A 17,592-nucleotide genomic window follows, 5' to 3' on the forward strand; every position below is an offset into this window, starting at 1 on the left:
CAGTAGCAGTCTATGGGCTGGCTACTGAGCCAGTCCATAACTAAACAGCAATAACAATATGGGCTGGCTCAGTAGCCAGCCCATAACTAGAAAATTCCCGCGGAAATTTTGATGGACTGGCCACCTGTGCTGTGAACCTCGGGCCCGGTGTCTGCCATGCCGTGCCGCCGAGCATTATGCATTGCATATTGCAGGAATGATTTTGTCCAAACTATTTGTAAAGGCATCTAGTGGCATCACATTGGAAGTGAAAGCTTAAATGTGTTCATTCATGTGACCTGACATCAGCAGTTATTTCCAAAGTTGGGGTTTCTCAACTTACTGTCACCTCAAAAGCCAAAATAGAACCAAACAGTAGATTTCAAGGCATGTGCAGCTGGCTGAAGGAGCCAGGAGACTGAAGTCAGGGCTTCCCTGCTGAGGCTGCCGCCCTTGACCCAACCTCGGAAAAGCAGTAGATGGGTAGAATGCAGCGGAATATTAGCACATTTTTCAGTTTAAAAAGACCATGGAAGCAAAACCTGTACTTAAGTTCATATATAAAACTAGACAATTTCTGAATAAATCATTTGACAGTTTATTTAAAAAGGAACCACAAGATGCAACAAAGCCTTAAATTCTTGAAGTCAAAATGTCAACAATTACACCAGTTATGAACAGTATTGTGATGTATAATATTCTGTAATATAGAAAGATAAAACCAATGACAAACACTTAATGTAGCAAGGCAACATGTCCCGTATGTAACTCAACAGTTTAGGTCAGCGGCCCAAGGCACATCAAATATTTCAGAAAAAAAAAACAGCAGTAATTTAAAGAAGCGTTCAATGACATATCGCACCAACTCACAACAAAACAAGTGATCTCGAGGCACTTTGGTTCACATTATTATTATTAGTTTGGTCTATCAAGTTTGTCATAAATGAACAACAGAAACCCACATGAGCAAGCACCTGGCAACGGAGGCAAGGAAAAACTCCCACTTGGGAAGAAACCTTGGACAGAACCCAGGCTCAGTGGGGCAGCCGTCTGTCTCGACTTTTTAGGTTACAATAGAAAAATGTTTGGTACAGCATGATTATGCATAATAATGGTCTTTATACATAAAGGTGCAAACGCTTGAGAACAAAAAGGCATAGTGAACATATGTATGTGGTAGGTAACTAAGTATTACAACAGGAATGAAGTATTAACACGTCCAGGAAATGTTTCTGTAAAGGCTTGTCTTTTCCCTAAACAGACACACACACACAAACCCAGTAAAAATTGTATCAAGACTGAATTCTTAATTGTCAATTCAGAAAACAAATTGTCAACACACCTTTTCTGTCATGTCCTGCAGTTGGTATCAGAATGCGAGTTGAACCTGTTCTCCTCTGTAGCTGTAAAACACACAAATCACAAATCTGACACTGTATCAGCTTTTTATCCTTAGCATCCTTCTGTTTTGCTAGGCTTAGTCCTCACACAGGAAGTCAGTTGGGATACTCATATGCCGAGCATCCCAAATATATAGACTCCACGTGACATATTGCGGAAAAGTACTGCGACTAATACAAATCTATGAGCTCTGCTTTTCTCAGCTTTTCATGCAGCAGTGCCTACTACAGGGGAGAGAAAGAGAGACAAGTTATTCAAATGTTATCAGTAACTGTCATATACATATACACTTTATACATGTTATATATTGCGTAAAATGTACTGCCACTAATACAAATCTTTGAGCTTTGCTGTTCTCAGCTCTTTGTGCAGCAGTGCCTACTACAGGGGAGAGAAAGAGAGACAAGTTAGTCAAATAAATACATACTGTATATACACACACACCCAAACACACTATATACTTTATCAATATTATATATTGCGGAAAAAAAAAGAGGTCCGATGACTACATATCAGCAATGCTGATACCGATAACCGTTCATGTCTTCATGCAGCAGTGCCTACTACAGGGGAGAGAAAGAGAGACAGGTTAGTAACAAGTCAGTAATTGAAAAAGCTGAAAGTAATGCTATGACAGAGTATAACATAACAGCCTCAAACAGGCTATTCATGCAACAGTGCCTCCTACAGGGGAGAGAGAGAGAGAGAGAGAGAGAAGAAAGTTATTAGAATGTTCCATCATATAAGTGACATGAAGTTTCAGGAATAGGGAGAACATGACTATGCCAACACTGCCCGTTCAGAGATGATAATACAGTAATTCTGACTCGAGTATGTATCTACTACATATAATAAAGCGACATCTTCCGGTTGGGGCTAAAGCGTGTGCAGCAGCATTTCTGAAAGGCAGCCCATGAGCAGAGGTACAGCATACCTAGCCTTCAGGTCACAAGCACGGAGTACTTACGTATGTGAGACGGCGTGGATGGATGGAGGGGAAGAAATGGCCACATGGTCATTGCAAGCAAATGTTCATTGGGGACAAGACAGCATGTGTAGACCAGACCAGGGCCTACAAAGATGTTAAGATACAGTACACCGGACTGTGGTAACTGTAGTAAGAATGCAGAACACCTGACTGAATGCAAGACTGCGGTTGAGAAATGTAAATGTGATCAATCAGTGTCTGCTTGCCAGTTGTTGCCTTGCCGATGAGCTGAGTATAGCCTCTGGACTCAAACAACTCCAGTATAGGCTTCTTACGTTTCGAAAGCAGGTCCTCGTTGAAGTCGCCACAAACAACAATGGGGTGGCTTTCCATCATTGCCAAGGTGTCCAAGAGGTTTGTCAAATTAGGTAGAAATGTGCCCAGACTCAAGTTCGGTGGTCGATAAACAGTAGCCACCACAGCCGTGATCGGCACCATGACTTTAACCACCAAGAATTCAAGGTCTGGCACATTCTGGACAAACCGAAGGGGCTGGCCTTGAAGTTCCCTCCGACAGTATGCTGCAACTCCGCCTCCCTCTTTCGCAGCCATGTCTGGCCTGTTTAAGTAGGAAACACGTCTGTTCCGTACAAAAACAGCGTAGTCCTCCAGCTGCAAGTGTGGCGAGCTGGAACCAGACAAATGGGTTTCTGTCAAACAAAGCACATCAGCCAGTCTCAGCTCATGATGAGATTTGATGTCCTCCATGTGACACGCGAGGCCCTCTGTGTTATGGTGGACAATCTTCAAAGTCGGAGAAGCCCATTGTGCAAAGTGCAATAGCGGTCTGACAGACAAGAAAGAAGCGTGCAACATGCTGTCCATTGCCAAAGCAATGGTGGGATCAACATATATTTTCTTCTCATCCAAGTCCATGATCTTCAGTCCCTGGAGCGAGGTCGTGCGACTTAGAGCGACGTAGGCCATTCCAGGTTCAAACACGCGCTTCAGAGATACGACCGCAGAAGATAGCGTCATGCCTTGCACTTTGTGCGCCGTGCATCCAAAGGCCAGTTTTGCCGGGAATTGCCGCCTCACCAGTCCTTTGATGCTTAAACTTTCCTCTGACTTTTCTATGTAGGCCAAATCGTCCCCGGATCCCTGAAGTTTCTTCCGAAATTTCAGGCCTGCTCCAGGGTTGTCCAAAGAAATGCCAAGAAAAGTAACAGCGCCCTGTGGTCCACGGACAATGTTCATGATGGTCCCGAAGGTGCCGTTCACGAGACCATCCTCAATGTCCAAGTTCCGGATGATCATGACTCGTGCTCCTACAGCGGCTTGCAGGTTGTCGGGCAGATCTCTTTTCCTCCCGGTTATCATGTTGGACACGATGACCAATTGTCCGGTCCGGGGGTCTTTTCTGTAGTTTTCTGCCGGAATGTCGACCACATTCAGTTTCAAAGCTGCCACGGTTGTGTTCGTCAACCTCCTTATTGGTTGCAAAAATGTGGAGCGTACTGGTGTGACACTGCGATGTTTCGACAGTAGCCTGCTGCAGTAAAGCCCGGTCACTTTCATACAAGGGCTCCTCCTTCCGCTTTTCCCTTACCCTGTTCAAAAGCTGGGCAAAGGTCAGGTCCTCCTTCTGTCGCATGATCTCCGTAAGTCGGACCAACTGAAAGTTGGTCCAGAGGTCAAGGACATTATCCTCATACACACAGAGGGGTTTGGCCCTTCCAAGAGGTGGCAGCTGGTAAAAGTCCCCAACTACAAGCACAGAGATCCCTCCAAAGGTCTTCCGGTTGCCCTTGACTTGCTGGAACCGCCAGTGGACATACGCAAAAAGATCCTTGGAGACCATTGATATTTCATCAATGATTAAAATCTGCACGTTGGAAAGACTCGCCCGCAAGGTGTCCAGCGCGTTGCCGAGTCCTTGATATGGAGGCCTCAAACTTCTTGGGAGCTTCAAGACCGAGTGCAAGGTTTTCCCAGAAATGTTGAACGCAGCTGTGCCGGTAAATGACGTCAACAGAACCGTGGGCTGAGACAAATCCGCATCGGTACGAATGCCAGGAAGCTGCCGAAAAATCTTGGTGGCCTCCTGGTAAATGCACTTGATGACATGTGACTTGCCACATCCAGCTCCCCCTGAGATGAAATAATGAAAGGGCTCAAGGTCGCGATCAGAAACGCGCTGCAAACACCAGTCGCGTACGGCATAGAAGACGGAAGCCTGCATGATGTTAAGACTGCGGTACATCCTCCTCACAAAGTCCGGACTCAACTGGGGTGCTTCAAAGGCCGGCAGTGCTGGGGCGCCGGAAAGGTCAGCCTGATAGGCAGGAACATCATCCTGCTCATCCCGCTCGTCCGCTGCGTTTGGCATCATGGCCTTCAGCGCAGCAAGACATTCCAGGCGCTCTGCTTCCACCTCTGGCGCAAGAGTTCCACGCATTAACAGCTGGACCTTCCTGTTGGAGTCGCTCCAAAGCCTTGTCCAGTTTCTTCGCTTGGCCCTCAAACCGCTTCATTTTCTCATCAACGATGGCCTTTGCAGGACCTAGCCTTGACCATCCGCCCAGGTAGAATGACTCATAAGTTGGGTGGGAGTCGCTGGTCAACTCACGGTCCGTCCTGTGGGGCAAGTAGAGTTTGAGAAGGGCCCTGAAATATTTTTCAGGAAACTTTGTCATGGAAAACCGCGTGTATCTTATGACGGCAGGTTTTTCCCTGGTCCTCTTCTGAATGCAACCCATGTCGTTCAAAAGGGGAATGACATTTGGCCCTTCTCTCTCGTAACCGTAGACCACCCTGTAATCAGACGCAAACTCTGCCAGACACATAGACTCAAACGCCTGCGTACGTGGTCTGTTGGCGTACTTTTCCGGCAAACTTGACATCCACACTTCAGCTGAATCTGGGTGCATGGTCATAAGCCGACTCATGGGCAGACTCATTCGGAAACCGTCCTCGTCGGTTTGGAGGAACACCACATTGCGTGAGGACTTCTTCAGGGGCAAACTGCATGTTCGTGCCACTGCTTCCTGAGCACTTACCTCTCTGTGCTTTGAATACGCCTGCATGATCTTTTGCATCTCCTCCTTCTGGTTGGCGTCAGACTTTTGCACGTCCTTGATGACAGATTTGAGGAACTCTGTCATCTCGTGCTCCGGCTTGGAGATGTAAGACATCATGTACATGATGCAGCTGATATCATCCAGAATATACTGGATGTCCATGTTGGCGTTCCACGCACGCAGCAGATGGGGGTTGTAGGCATTAGTCCAACTTTCTTGCGGTGTACGCTTCAAGTGGACAGCCATCCCAGTGCTGAGGTTCTCAACATAGTGCTTATACCGACCCAGGGTCAGCTGGCACGAATTGAGCAGGTCCGTCAAGTCCTCCGGAACCTGTGTGTCCATAAGACGCTCTCTTAGCTGTTTCAGCTTTTCCTTGGACTCCCTCTGTTTCTTCGCCAACTTGGTCCTTTTGGCACGGGCGTCTTCCTCCTTCCGTCTCTTCTTCTTGGGGTCATCGTTTTCCTCTTCGTCATCACTGGTCGGGTCCTCAAAGGGAAAGGTAATTGTGGTGACATCCATGGGCAAGATTTGGTGTGACTGCGGCTGTGAGTTTGAACACTCGTAACCACTTCATGGAGTTCCGGATCCTTGGTTTGATCGGGGATGTGGCAGGTGATATACCGGTCGATGAATTCGACCACTTCGCCACAGTAGATGGGATCTGGTTCCTCGATCACCGGTGCGTCCTTTATCCACACCACCATGTGTATATGAGGACTTCCTCGTGCTTGAAACTCAACACGATAAAAGTAGTCCTCGACTGGGCCGATGGGCTGCGCAGGAGACAGAATAAGCTCTAAGAGAGCATCTACCCTTTTCTCAAACATGCGCATGACCGTGACTGGATTGCTGCGGAGAATCTCGCATTTAGCGTTCCAGTCCAGATCTGAAAAGTGACCCTCCTGTTGGCCTTGCTGCGCTTTTATCACAGCAGTGACTTCAGGCCATCTCATTTCCGCCGCAGAAAAGAAGAAAGAAAAAATGTTGGCTTCCCCAACTGCCTGGCCATTGCGTGGAGCTCCCGGTGAGCTTTCTCCCAGTATGCTGGTGTTCCTCGGAGTGGCTGCATAAATCTGGTCGCTTCCCTGTTCTGTATGAGCCGCTCCAACGCCTCCTTGTCCTGGATCATCCGGTTCAGAATTTTCCTCCCATCCGCAGTGTGAGGTTTTCCTTTCCGCGACTGAATCGACATGCTGTTATTGGCCATGTACGTTTCAATGACAAATTGGGCAAAGAAAAGGTAGCACTGATCTTCAGCAAAGCGTGGATCAACTGAAAACAATCTGGTGTTGAAGTAAGAACTCGGTGATACTTTAACGATCCTCTCCTCATCCATTGTGTTCTTTCCCGTTGGGAACAGAACAGGAAAGGCCATGGCCTCCAGCTGCGGCACAGCAAAAAATCCAACAGGCTTGTTTTGTTGGGCAGGAGCAATGCTGAATATCCCATCCCCAAATGAAAGACTTTCCTGTGCAATGTCAAGCGGCTGCATGCATGTATCGAGCATGAGGCCCGGCCGAAGTTCCTCCTGATCACGTTCAACATGCTGTGCCTGCGTAACTTGGGCATTGCTGGCCTCTTGCTGCAAGGATGATGACGGCAGGGCGGATGGCTCCTCTTCCCTTTCAAGGACACTTTCAGCTGCTGCACTCTCATTGATGCACACATCCCTGTACTGTGGATGAGTGTGTATCAGCGTCCTGAGCCCAGCTATAACATTCGCCATATTTACTGTATAAAAATGCGGATGTCCTTTATACCGAAGGCGTCTCTTCAGCTTTACCTGCAGCAGTTGAGCTTCGCTACGTGGCCTAGGTAGTGAGTTCACTGCTGCTTCCATTTCCGACGGTACGCACACTACTGAGCCATGAACAGCTCGTACAATTTTTGCAAAAGGTATAATTTTTGCTATCAGCTGTCTCTCGAGTACATTTAAATCGGACAGCTCTTGGGGAATGGGTGCCAGATCCAACTTATTTGCAACTGCCAGAGGTGGCATTGCACATCTCCTGAGGTGGGAGTCACAGGAGTGACATATCCATTCCTGCTTTCTCTCTTGCGGGGCAGTGCATGGGGCAGAACAACTGTTGTTGCAGACGTGAACATATTTACCTGTCAAGCTGGCGGCCACTATGTCATGGTTGTCGCTATATTTTCCTCGATTGCATTTCTGTACCTGATTTAGGAAAAGAGCACGATGGCATACAGTACAAACATATGTGGGCCCATGTGCGACTCTTTCGCGGAACGACGATATTGCTGCTTTCATTACAGCGCTTGCTGGATCCTGCACATTGTTGGCTGAATGTTGAGTTCTAGTCATGTATTTAGTCTTTATTTGAAGCGCGCATTGTAATTTGTGCCGAATACGCTGCCCGTTAAGACGGTTCTTTTCACAACGCTGAACATGTAGCCTTACATTAGAATGTCTATTACTATCTCGCACATATTTGTTATTTTGAAAATAAGGATTGTTTCTATACTTCTGCATCCATGTTTTCATGAAAACAGCCCACCTTTGCTTAAAACCTGGATGGTTGCGATATTTATCTCTTAGATACACCCTATATCTCGCCTGAAAAGCTGGATCCCGATGATACCGCTCCCTCAGATATAACCTTTGTCTCGCCTGAAAAGCTGGATCCCTGTGATACCTCTCTCTCACATATAACTTTTGTCTCGCCTGAAAAGCTGGATCCCTGTGATACCTCTGTCTCACATATAACTTTTGTCTCGCCTGAAAAGCTGGATCCCGTTGATACCGCTCCCTCTGATATAACTTTTTTCTCACCTGAATATCTGAATCCAGGTGATACCCTTCCCTGAGATTCAGCTTCTGTCGTTCAACAAAAGCCAGATCAGATTGATACCTTCTCCTAACATATGCTGACATTAAAGTCTTTTTGGTCGTCGGACTTCTGTGGTATTTTTCAGCTACGTGCGTCTTCTGTTTATTCTTAAAGGCACTATCACACCTGTATCGCGTGGTAAAGCTGTTTAATTTTTGTTGGCGGTAATTAGTGTCTGTTACATACTTGACCTTCATTTGTAGACGTTTTTTTTGACGGGGATCGGGTTCTTTTGAAGCTTCAAACGGTCTACATTGTTGGCACTTTAGTGCCCTTTTCATAGCGGTCCGTCGCCTCGTTTTACTCACTTTGGAAAAATCTATTTGAACATGGACGCATGGTGGTACTATCAGCTCCTCTTGATCTGTCTCAACACATTCTCTTATTGCTGCGTCTGTTACTTTGGTGGGCTCTGAAATGACTACGACATCCAACTGTACCTGTCTGTCACTTGCTATCTGTTCTAATCCAAAGGAAACCGGTACCAACTCGTAGTTCGCATCGGGGCTGCGATCCGAAAGGAGCTCATGCACATGGTCGACTAAGTCATCTAAGTGTGAAAATGTCATCATAATCGCAGTTCCGTTTGGGACTGGCAAACCTACTGAAGATCGACTGTGCGAATCAAAAAAACCATAGCATCCTGACCTATCACGAAAAACCGCAAAGCACTCTGGAGCCACAATCAGAAAAGCATGAGTGACATCTTGTGAGAGGCACTCAAGTTGTCTGGCAAGTGGCAACAAATAAGGATCTATTAGGGAATTGCTGCGATCCCTCACCAAACCAAATTTCGGCTCCAACTGTGTAACTGTGTATGCATTGTTGTCGGTGTGAACTATCTTTGGCATTTCCTCTTTGGTTAAATGATTGCTGATTAAACGTAGTCCTAGCCCACATATTGTCCACGCATAGAGTGAGTCTCCATTTTCAAGAACTCTGTCAAGAACGTCTGCATCAAAATGAAACCCCTCAGCATGGTAGGCCAAGAACGTCAGTGCCATACACGTGCACTGATTATTGCGAGTGCAATCGTCATACCTCAAATCCATCTGGGAGTGAGTGGCCCGGACGGTACGAATGCGTCGACCAGCTTCTGTGCCACAATCCTGAAATGTAGTATTTGTCGTGTTAACATACATTTGTGTAATCAGGTTAGTTTTTACCATAGAACAGCTTACATTAGCCTTGTTTTATCAATGCAACTTTACAGTAGATCTAGTAGGCGTATTCATTTCCTGTGTTAAAATTACCTGGCTGGTTTCATCCAGGACAATGTGCAGTAGTGGCATTGAGGACTTTGCACAAATGTCTCTCTGAACCACTGTCTCTGGACTACAAGGCGGTGATGGTGTTGACGGCAGCTCTACAGTATGCAGTGTCGCCTTCGCCTCAGTCTAAATAAGAAACACAAAACTAACTTAAAAATGGCACACAAATCCAACAGAATACCACCTTTAATATAGTAACAAATATAGCGTGTGTATATGATAAACATAGAAAATGTTTGTTTTACCCAGCTGGTCCCATCCATGACAATGTGCTGTGGTGGTGTGGAGGATGGCGCACACGTCTCCTCTGTGACGACCACTGTCCCGGGACTGCAAGGTGGCGTTGGGGTGGAAGGCAGCTCCACACGATGTGGTGTTTCCTCCATCTACACACACACACACATTTCTGTCATGCCATTTTTCTACACCAACAAATGTAGGCTGCATATACTATAAAAAGAAAAAAGTGCATTTTACCCAGCTGGCCTCATCCTGTACAATGTGCTGCAGTGGCGTGGAGGAAGGTGGCGATGTTGCCTCCATCTAAAAATGTACACACACCACTTTACTAACAATGCACACACACACTTTTACAACCAGAACAACATTTTATTTTCCTCCTATGACATATTTTGTTCATTCATTCGTTTTCTATCACTTGTCTTCATGAGGATCGTGGAGGTGCTGGAGCCTAAACCCAGCTGTCTTCGGGCGAGAGGCGGGGTAAACCCTGGACTGGTGGCCAGCCAATCACAGGGCACATATAGACAAACAACCATTCACACTCACATTCATACCTAGGGACAATTTGGAGTGGCCAATTAACCTAGCATGTTTTTGGAAGGGGGAAGGAAGAAAAAACCCACACGTCCATGGGAAGAACATGCAAACTCCACACAGAGACACATTCACCCATCGTGCAGCCACTATGACATAGTTGCATATGCATACGCACAGTTGCATACGCACAGTTGCATATGCATACGCACAGTTGCATATGCATACGCACAGTTGCATATGCATACGCACAGTTGCATATGTATACTTCTTGCCAAGTTATATTTTCCTAAACAATCTTTGCAGAAAGTTGCTTATCGTGGTCCTGTGTGGAACCATTGAACCAAGATGAAAAAGGGATGACTGTACATGGACTACAAACCTGCAGCTCTCCCACTCTCCTCTTGGAGGCTGGACGACGCGGTTGGCACTCTGCAGTCACCGCCTGACGTGGCACAGGAAAAAAGGAAATATTTCACATGCATAGCTTTTACAAAATAGAAAGTGCTGTACTTACAAGATTTAGATGTATTTGTGAATAACATACTTTCTATGAAGCGGCTAAAGTACCTTCTTGCCCTTGGGGATAACTGTGGAGGTCTCAGGGCTTGGAAGATGCGATGGAGCCAGCTTGTCCATTGCAACCAGCATGGGCGGGCTGAACCACACAGGGTTCACAGGGATGTTGCACTGCAACAGGTCCTCCTGTCAAAAAGTACCAAAATACATATACTGAGACTTGAAACTATCACCATCCTAACATCCATGCTCGTCTCCATCAACTGTGACAAACAAACCTGCTGCTTGCACATCCCTTTGCTGGAGTCACGGGGCACCTTGGACTTGACACGTCGACTCCTCTGTTGCGATAAGTCACATTATGGCTACATACATATTCTTGTCCATTTTTCCAATTTTTTTTACCCCCTCTGCGCTGCCAATGAGTGTCCAGTCAAAAGGGTTGGAAGGATGCTGCACGGTGACCTCACCCTTCACGACCACTTTTGGCAGGAACATTCGCATCGGTGGGGACGTCTGAAGAGAAGGTGCTGGTGGTGCAGTCGTCTCCAGCTGATGGGGCACAGAAAAGGCAATCATAACGTGGCATGCATTACACAATGAGATGCCTTTTTGAAAGTACCTTCTGGAACAGGGATGACCAAGGACGATGGGGCTGATGGGGAACACAGGCAAAAATTATTTGTGACACATAGGTTTGATAAACCAACACAATGAGTCACATGCATGTGTTTTAGGGCTGGGACAACGCGTCAACATCAATGACGTCGACACAAAATATAAAAATCATAAATAATAGTTTAAGTAGAACTTTAATCCACGTCTGGTGCGATTTACAATTTAAATGTGCAGTTGTTAAACTATAGGAATAGGCCTCTACGCGGAGGCGTTGAGACTTAACAAAATAAGAGCCGATTCTCAAACAAAATAGCCTACAGTTTGCCTCTTTTAAACAAAATAAATCATATTATTAACTAATAGTATTTAATCAAAGAACAAAGTAGACTTGTAGCTGACCTTTTGTTCCTTTTTGCCAAAAGGCACGGATGAGAGGGGGAGATCCCACATAACAACACAAAAGCTTATAGGTTTATATCAAGGCTACGGTGGTAACTGTCCTGGGCTATAGCTTAACCTTATGGTTTTTGTTGAGAAAAATGAGCATGTTGACATGCTCAGGGGTGAATGCAGCCGAGTGACTGCTTTCTTGAAGCACGCTACATGAACATGTTTAACACTGTCGAAAAAAAATTATCAATCATCGATCATCTATTAATTGTGCCCATCCCTAATTCAGATTGTGTTAAAAACAATAGTTTTATTTATTGAAAGAAAGTTTATTACTTTTGTTGTTTTCGGATTCCATTGTGCACTTTGTTGTATTGTTCAAAACAATTCATTTTTGAACTTGTTAATAAAAATATATTTGTTTGATTCATGATAAATTAGCTTTAATTGCTATATATGTCAAATTATTAAACGATAGTCTAATCAAAATCGAATCAAATCGGTTTTAAAAATGAATTGTTAGATTAATCGATGCATCGAAAAACTATTTTCTAAATTACATAATTACAAAAATAATCATTTAACCCAGCCCTAATGTGTTTGTGATTAAAATGTAGTGTGAATGAAGGTGCAACCCAAAAGTACCTCGCCCGGCGGTGACATAGGAGGAGCTGGTGGCGGAGGTGGAGGGGGTGGGGTGGGTGCGGTACTCTCCAGCTGACGGCGGGCAGCAACCCACAGCAACCTGGCAAGCACAGGCATCCCATCGCTGTCACTGAGGTGTACCTGCCACACAACCCAAAATGATTAGTAAACCTGGAAATATTCTACTTGTACATATCCTTACTATAGGATGTCATCTACTTATGCCATCCCTACACCACATCTCAAGGCGTGACAGCGGGAAGTGGTCAGCTGAGGATAGGTAGGGAATACCTGCGGTACAGAAAGGAAAAAACAAATCCCTTATTAGTTTCTATAAACTTTTGTTTACCAGGTCAAGTCAATGAAATGACACTGGCATTTCACATCGTTGAGGTTTCCTACTTATGTTAAGCGTTGATAACAGTATGCCTTTATTTCAATTTGCATACCCATGCTAGCTGCCACCCGACGGTACTCCCGGCGCAGACGATCCTGCTGGGCCACCACGACGTTCAGACGTGGAGGAAAGTCCACGACAACGACCTGAATAAATGAACATGTCATCATTAACAATATAAATTCCACTTTATGTAAATCATTATTTGTAACAAGAATATAGATCACAAGGTATTTACGTTAGGCCAGCGGCTGCAGGTGGCGGTCAGGAGCTGCCCGAAGTCAGTGGCTGCCTCGCCAACGGGACGACCCAAGTTGTTGCTGGGTGCCAAAACACAGACCGCCTCGGGAGACTGAGACAGAACCGCATTCTGCACCTCAGCCCACAACTGAGCCGCCGTGGCACCCGGGGTGGACATCACTCCAAAAGACAAGGGTCCCTCCGGCATCTTCACAAATCCATCTGCAATGGCTCGCAGATGGGAGTCTCCAACGATCAGGACAAACTACAAACATACAAATAAATACGTGAGCGCATATTCTTCATTGGTCTTCAATGTACTCTTGTATTCAGACGTTCTACATACCCGCTTGCCCTGAGCCACGGCTGGAATGACCAGCTTGTGGTTCTTCCCAGTCACTGCAGAAACTGGCCATTTCCGCACGGTGTGGCGCCGCCCAGTGCCTCGGACTAATCACAATTACAGACACAATTAAAAAGGTAAATCCTCCAACCTTAAACAAATTAGATACCGTGGCAATGTTTTGCACAGTACGAGACTACAGACAATACATTTGACACAGTGAAAGAAAATAGACATTAAAACGATAAAAAAAATGTGTATTCAAGTCACAGGAGGGCTGACCGTGTCTCGGAGGCTGGTGTCTGGCCGGAGACTCCTAAGGAAGTAGCACAAACATTTAAAAAACGTGAGTACAAGTAAAACCAAACAGTACCAATATATCTTTAGCAAAATCAGTCAGCAACTACAGTATGTCTATACAGTAACATACACGTCTTACAACAACGTCAACACCAGCAATTTATCTGTTATACTCACATTTCTCATCAAACATAACGTGACCAGTCACTGAATATCTACAAAACTTTAGGTGCAGCACGAATCACAATTATCCCATAAATTTTCCAAAAGGCTGACGAAATTCTTACCTGGGCAACCACAGAAGTGGCGGAGCAGGCATCCACCACACGGGGCTGGTCGGCCAGAGGGGAGGTCTGGAACCTGGCTCTCTGATTACACATTAGAGGATCTTAAGTTTGACAATGAAGACAAATTCATTTTCAAAATGAAAAGTGAAACCAATACCTTCTTCGTGGGAGACTGCAGGGTGGTCCCCTCGCTGGTCGTCGAGGGTGGGGACCCAGGCTGTGAACAATGTCAATGTAGTACATATTAGTCCCAAAGGAATATTCTCTTTAATCATTTAGTACAGCTACAACAGTAAGAAAAGTAGTAGTAAAAAGTAGTAAGAAATCAGTCATAAGAGGAAAAGTACCTGCTGGGGTGCGCTGGTTTGGCCCGTCTGTGGATCAGCAAGGTCCAGCTTCCTCCATCGGCGCTTCGCTGCTTCGGAACGCTTCCCCTTCCGTGGCATCCTGTTCACAGCAAAGACAAAAGCACAAAAACACTTCCCAACACTTTAATGTTGAAAATAGAGCAGTGTTACACTGCAAAGTACTAGGACAGTACTTTTTCCCTGTGTGTGTGTGTGTGTGTGTGTGTGTGTGTGTGTGTGTGTGCGTGCGTGCGTGCGTGCGTGCGTGCGTGGATGGAGTGTAGTGTATCTCGCAATGTGCAATGCTCAGGGAGATGCTGGAAAGAACAGAAAATATTTTACTTCAGTAAACAAATCAGGATTAATATTTGCTAAACAACCCTGAGACCTCTGCTGATCAGTACAATAGCAAATTTCAAATTAGCTAATTTCCCCACTGAGGGATGAATAATGGCATATCTTATCAATATAGCATCAATGTGTTGTGATACAATTGCAAATCGTTCTCAAAACGTCACTTCCACTTTGAATGAGCACATGGGACCACAGCACCTGCAGCTAGCATGCTCCATAAGCAACCCACACGACATACACATGCAAAGAACTCCTCTCTTTAGTATATGCTTTCTCATTTTTACTTTTAAAAAGGCAACAAGAGCATTAGCAGCAGCTAATGGCATCAAGCTTTACTACAGTGTGAGCACATGGTACCACCGAGCACATGCACATAACTTATTTTGCATCCATAAGCAGTCCAAACTACAAAAACATGTTAGAAAAAACATCTTTTAAATATGTTGTATTATTGTAACGTTGAAAGGCAAAGAGAACATTATTGCTGTCAAAAAGCATCAATAGTCACATTAATCATGCACACATAGAACCGCATGAACCAAGTTAGCTTAAGCATACACATAGCTTATTTTGCATCCATAAGCAATCCACACTATTTAAACATGCTAGAAAAAAACATATTTTAAATATGTTGTATTATTTTAACGTTTAAAGCCAAAGAGAACATTATTGCTGGCAAAAAGCATCAATCGTCACATTAATCATGCACACATAGGACCATGGTCCAAGCTAGCTTAAAACGTGCACATAGCTTATTTTGCATCCATAAGCAATCCACACTATTAAAACATGCTACAAAAACATCTTTTAAATATGTTGTATTATTTTAACGTTTAAATGTAAAGAGAGCATTATTGCTAGCAAAAAGCATAAATTATAACATTAACCATGCACACATAGGACCATGGACCAAGCTAGCTTAAAACATGCAGACAACAGCTATCAAACAACAGCTAAAATAACTTTTAAAACACGATAGAAATATTCTTAAAGTAAATGTATGTATTTTTACGCTTTCACTAAGGGTGTATTTTAGCTGTACAACCAACAGGTCCAATCAATCAATTGCAAGTTGGGTGTGGCACTGAACTTCAGCAAAAGAGATCACCAAGACAAACAAACATACTTTCTACATCTATCAACGTTCATATCTAGCTTCATATGTGTCCATAAACTACAATTAGCAAGTAACAAAAACAACAGTACTCTTAATTTAGAGGAGCATAATTGGATGCGTCTACTTACCTCAGTCGCAAGGAAGGAGTGAACTCGCTGATTGATCTGGTTGCGCATGCGTTGGTTGATTAGCCAACCAGGAGATACAGATGACGATATTGAATATGGTGATATTTTATAGATCGATACCAAGTCGAAATTGATATCGGATAGTGCTATGGTATAGGTCCAATTACCGGGATCGGCGCTGTTCATAGTTTTATTTTTTTTTAAAACGAGATTGAATTTGTGTTAAATAAAAACAACTACAAATACAATGAATACAACAGACGCAGTTCTGCTTCAATGATGCATTAAGCAACCCACGCTGTGGCCCCTCCCCCACCCCACCGTCATTTCATTACATTGATTTTCACTATTTAAACTACCAATACTATCAGTGATATGGTATATGTTATCAGATAATGTAATTATAATAATAATAATAGTCCAACACGATTAAATCCAAAACAAATAGAGAAATGACAAAAGTATATTTCATTTTAAAATCTTATTTTAATATTATTTAATATTAGATTATTATTTTAATATTATTCTGAAATATTTATATTTTAAATTATTTTATATTCAGTGCACGTATCCTTCAATTACAACTCCCACTCCCACAACTGTTGTATTTATATCCCTGTTAATACAATTTCAACTGTAAGTCAAGAAAATACACTACTAATACGTTGAATATGAGGCTGCACAGCAGCGAGTGGTTAGCGCACAGGCCTCACAACAAGAAGACCCGAGTTCAATTCCACCCTTAGTGATCTCTGTGCATGCGTGCATGCGTGCATGGGTGCATGCGTGGGTTTTCTCCACCACCTTCCTCCCTCATTCCAAAAACATGCTAGGTTAATTGGCCACTCCAAATTGTCCATAGGTATGAATGTGAGTGTGAATGGTTGTTTGTCTATATGTGCCCTGTGATTGGCTGGCCAACAGTCCAAGGTGTACTCCGCCTCTTGCCCAAAAGACAGCTGGGATAGGCTCCAGCACCCCCGTGACCCTCGTCAGGATAAGCGGTAGAAGAAGAATGAATGAATACATTTAATATGCTGGTGTACATGAATTGATGCTCGCTCTACAGTTTTATATTTGGTTTGTCGGTCCTCTTCATCTTTCCTCCTCACATACATTTTCTCCGGGTATTCCGGTGTCATCCCATATTCCCCAAAACATGCGTGTTAGCTTCATAGGCCACTCCAAATTGTCCATAGGTATGAATGTGAGTGTGAATGGTTGTTTGTCTATATGTGCCCTGTGATTGGCTGGCCACCAGTCCAGGGTGGACCCCACCTCTCGCCCGAGACACAGCTGGGGTAGGTTCCAGCATACCCACGCCGGAGTGAGGATAAGTGGCATAGAATATGGATGAATGGACGAACAGTTAGCATAGTAGCACCTAGCAAGAGAGCATGAACTACCCAATGTGCCAGGGCAGTTCGATATTATCCACTATTATACTAGTATACACCATGCCATGGGTTTATTTACATTTAAACAAGAATCAGCATGCTCGCACCGAACAACATATGAAGTGGTGAAAGTGCCAAGTCACTCCTGTAATGATGTCATGTGTGGTTTTACAATTATCCATGCAGTAATGACAGGTGTTGATATGATAGGTGTTGATAATG

At 44.4% G+C, this 17,592-nt stretch overlaps 1 protein-coding gene across 9 annotated transcripts; it reads right to left on the reverse strand.

Annotated features, from left to right (window-relative positions):
* Positions 1-582: 582 nt before the first annotated feature.
* LOC131126314 (uncharacterized) lies at positions 583-16,175 on the reverse strand. 9 transcript variants are annotated; one of them, XM_058068691.1, is made up of 14 exons: positions 12,910-12,964; positions 12,680-12,751; positions 12,461-12,601; positions 11,430-11,462; positions 11,213-11,359; positions 11,086-11,148; positions 10,859-10,993; positions 10,671-10,733; positions 9,989-10,054; positions 9,757-9,897; positions 9,494-9,637; positions 9,282-9,349; positions 1,322-1,382; positions 584-1,232 (listed from the first exon to the last, which is right to left on the reverse strand). In XM_058068691.1, the coding sequence occupies exons 3-13, from the start codon at positions 12,575-12,577 to the stop codon at positions 1,349-1,351; spliced, it is 1,011 nt and encodes a 336-aa protein (XP_057924674.1). In that variant the 5' UTR covers positions 12,578-12,601; positions 12,680-12,751; positions 12,910-12,964; the 3' UTR covers positions 584-1,232; positions 1,322-1,348. The 9 variants fall into 9 exon arrangements, 6 of the variants coding, with proteins under 6 accessions (XP_057924674.1, XP_057924675.1, XP_057924676.1 ...); XM_058068692.1 differs by lacking the exon at positions 12,910-12,964 and having other exon boundaries at positions 12,663-12,731; XM_058068693.1 differs by lacking the exons at positions 584-1,232; positions 1,322-1,382; positions 9,282-9,349; ... (6 more) ...; positions 11,213-11,359; positions 11,430-11,462 and adding exons at positions 13,096-13,362; positions 13,444-13,547; positions 13,723-13,756; ... (1 more) ...; positions 14,185-14,244; positions 14,375-16,175 and having other exon boundaries at positions 12,474-12,601; positions 12,910-13,003.
* Between the last annotated feature and the right edge of the window lie 1,417 nt (positions 16,176-17,592).

The sequence above is a fragment of the Doryrhamphus excisus genome, chromosome 3 (genome assembly GCF_030265055.1).
Source record: "Doryrhamphus excisus isolate RoL2022-K1 chromosome 3, RoL_Dexc_1.0, whole genome shotgun sequence".
Lineage (NCBI taxonomy): Eukaryota > Metazoa > Chordata > Actinopteri > Syngnathiformes > Syngnathidae > Doryrhamphus > Doryrhamphus excisus.

Coding starts and splice junctions, on each gene's coding strand:
- LOC131126314 (XM_058068691.1), bottom strand. CDS start 12,577: ATGCCTGTGCTTGCCAGGTTGCTGTGGGTTGCTGCCCGCCGTCAGCTG. Junction 9,638..9,756: donor TCATGGATGGGACCAGCTGG/GTAAAACAAACA, acceptor TTTCTTATTTAG/ACTGAGGCGAAGGCGACACT. Junction 9,350..9,493: donor TCCTGGATGAAACCAGCCAG/GTAATTTTAACA, acceptor ACTACATTTCAG/GATTGTGGCACAGAAGCTGG.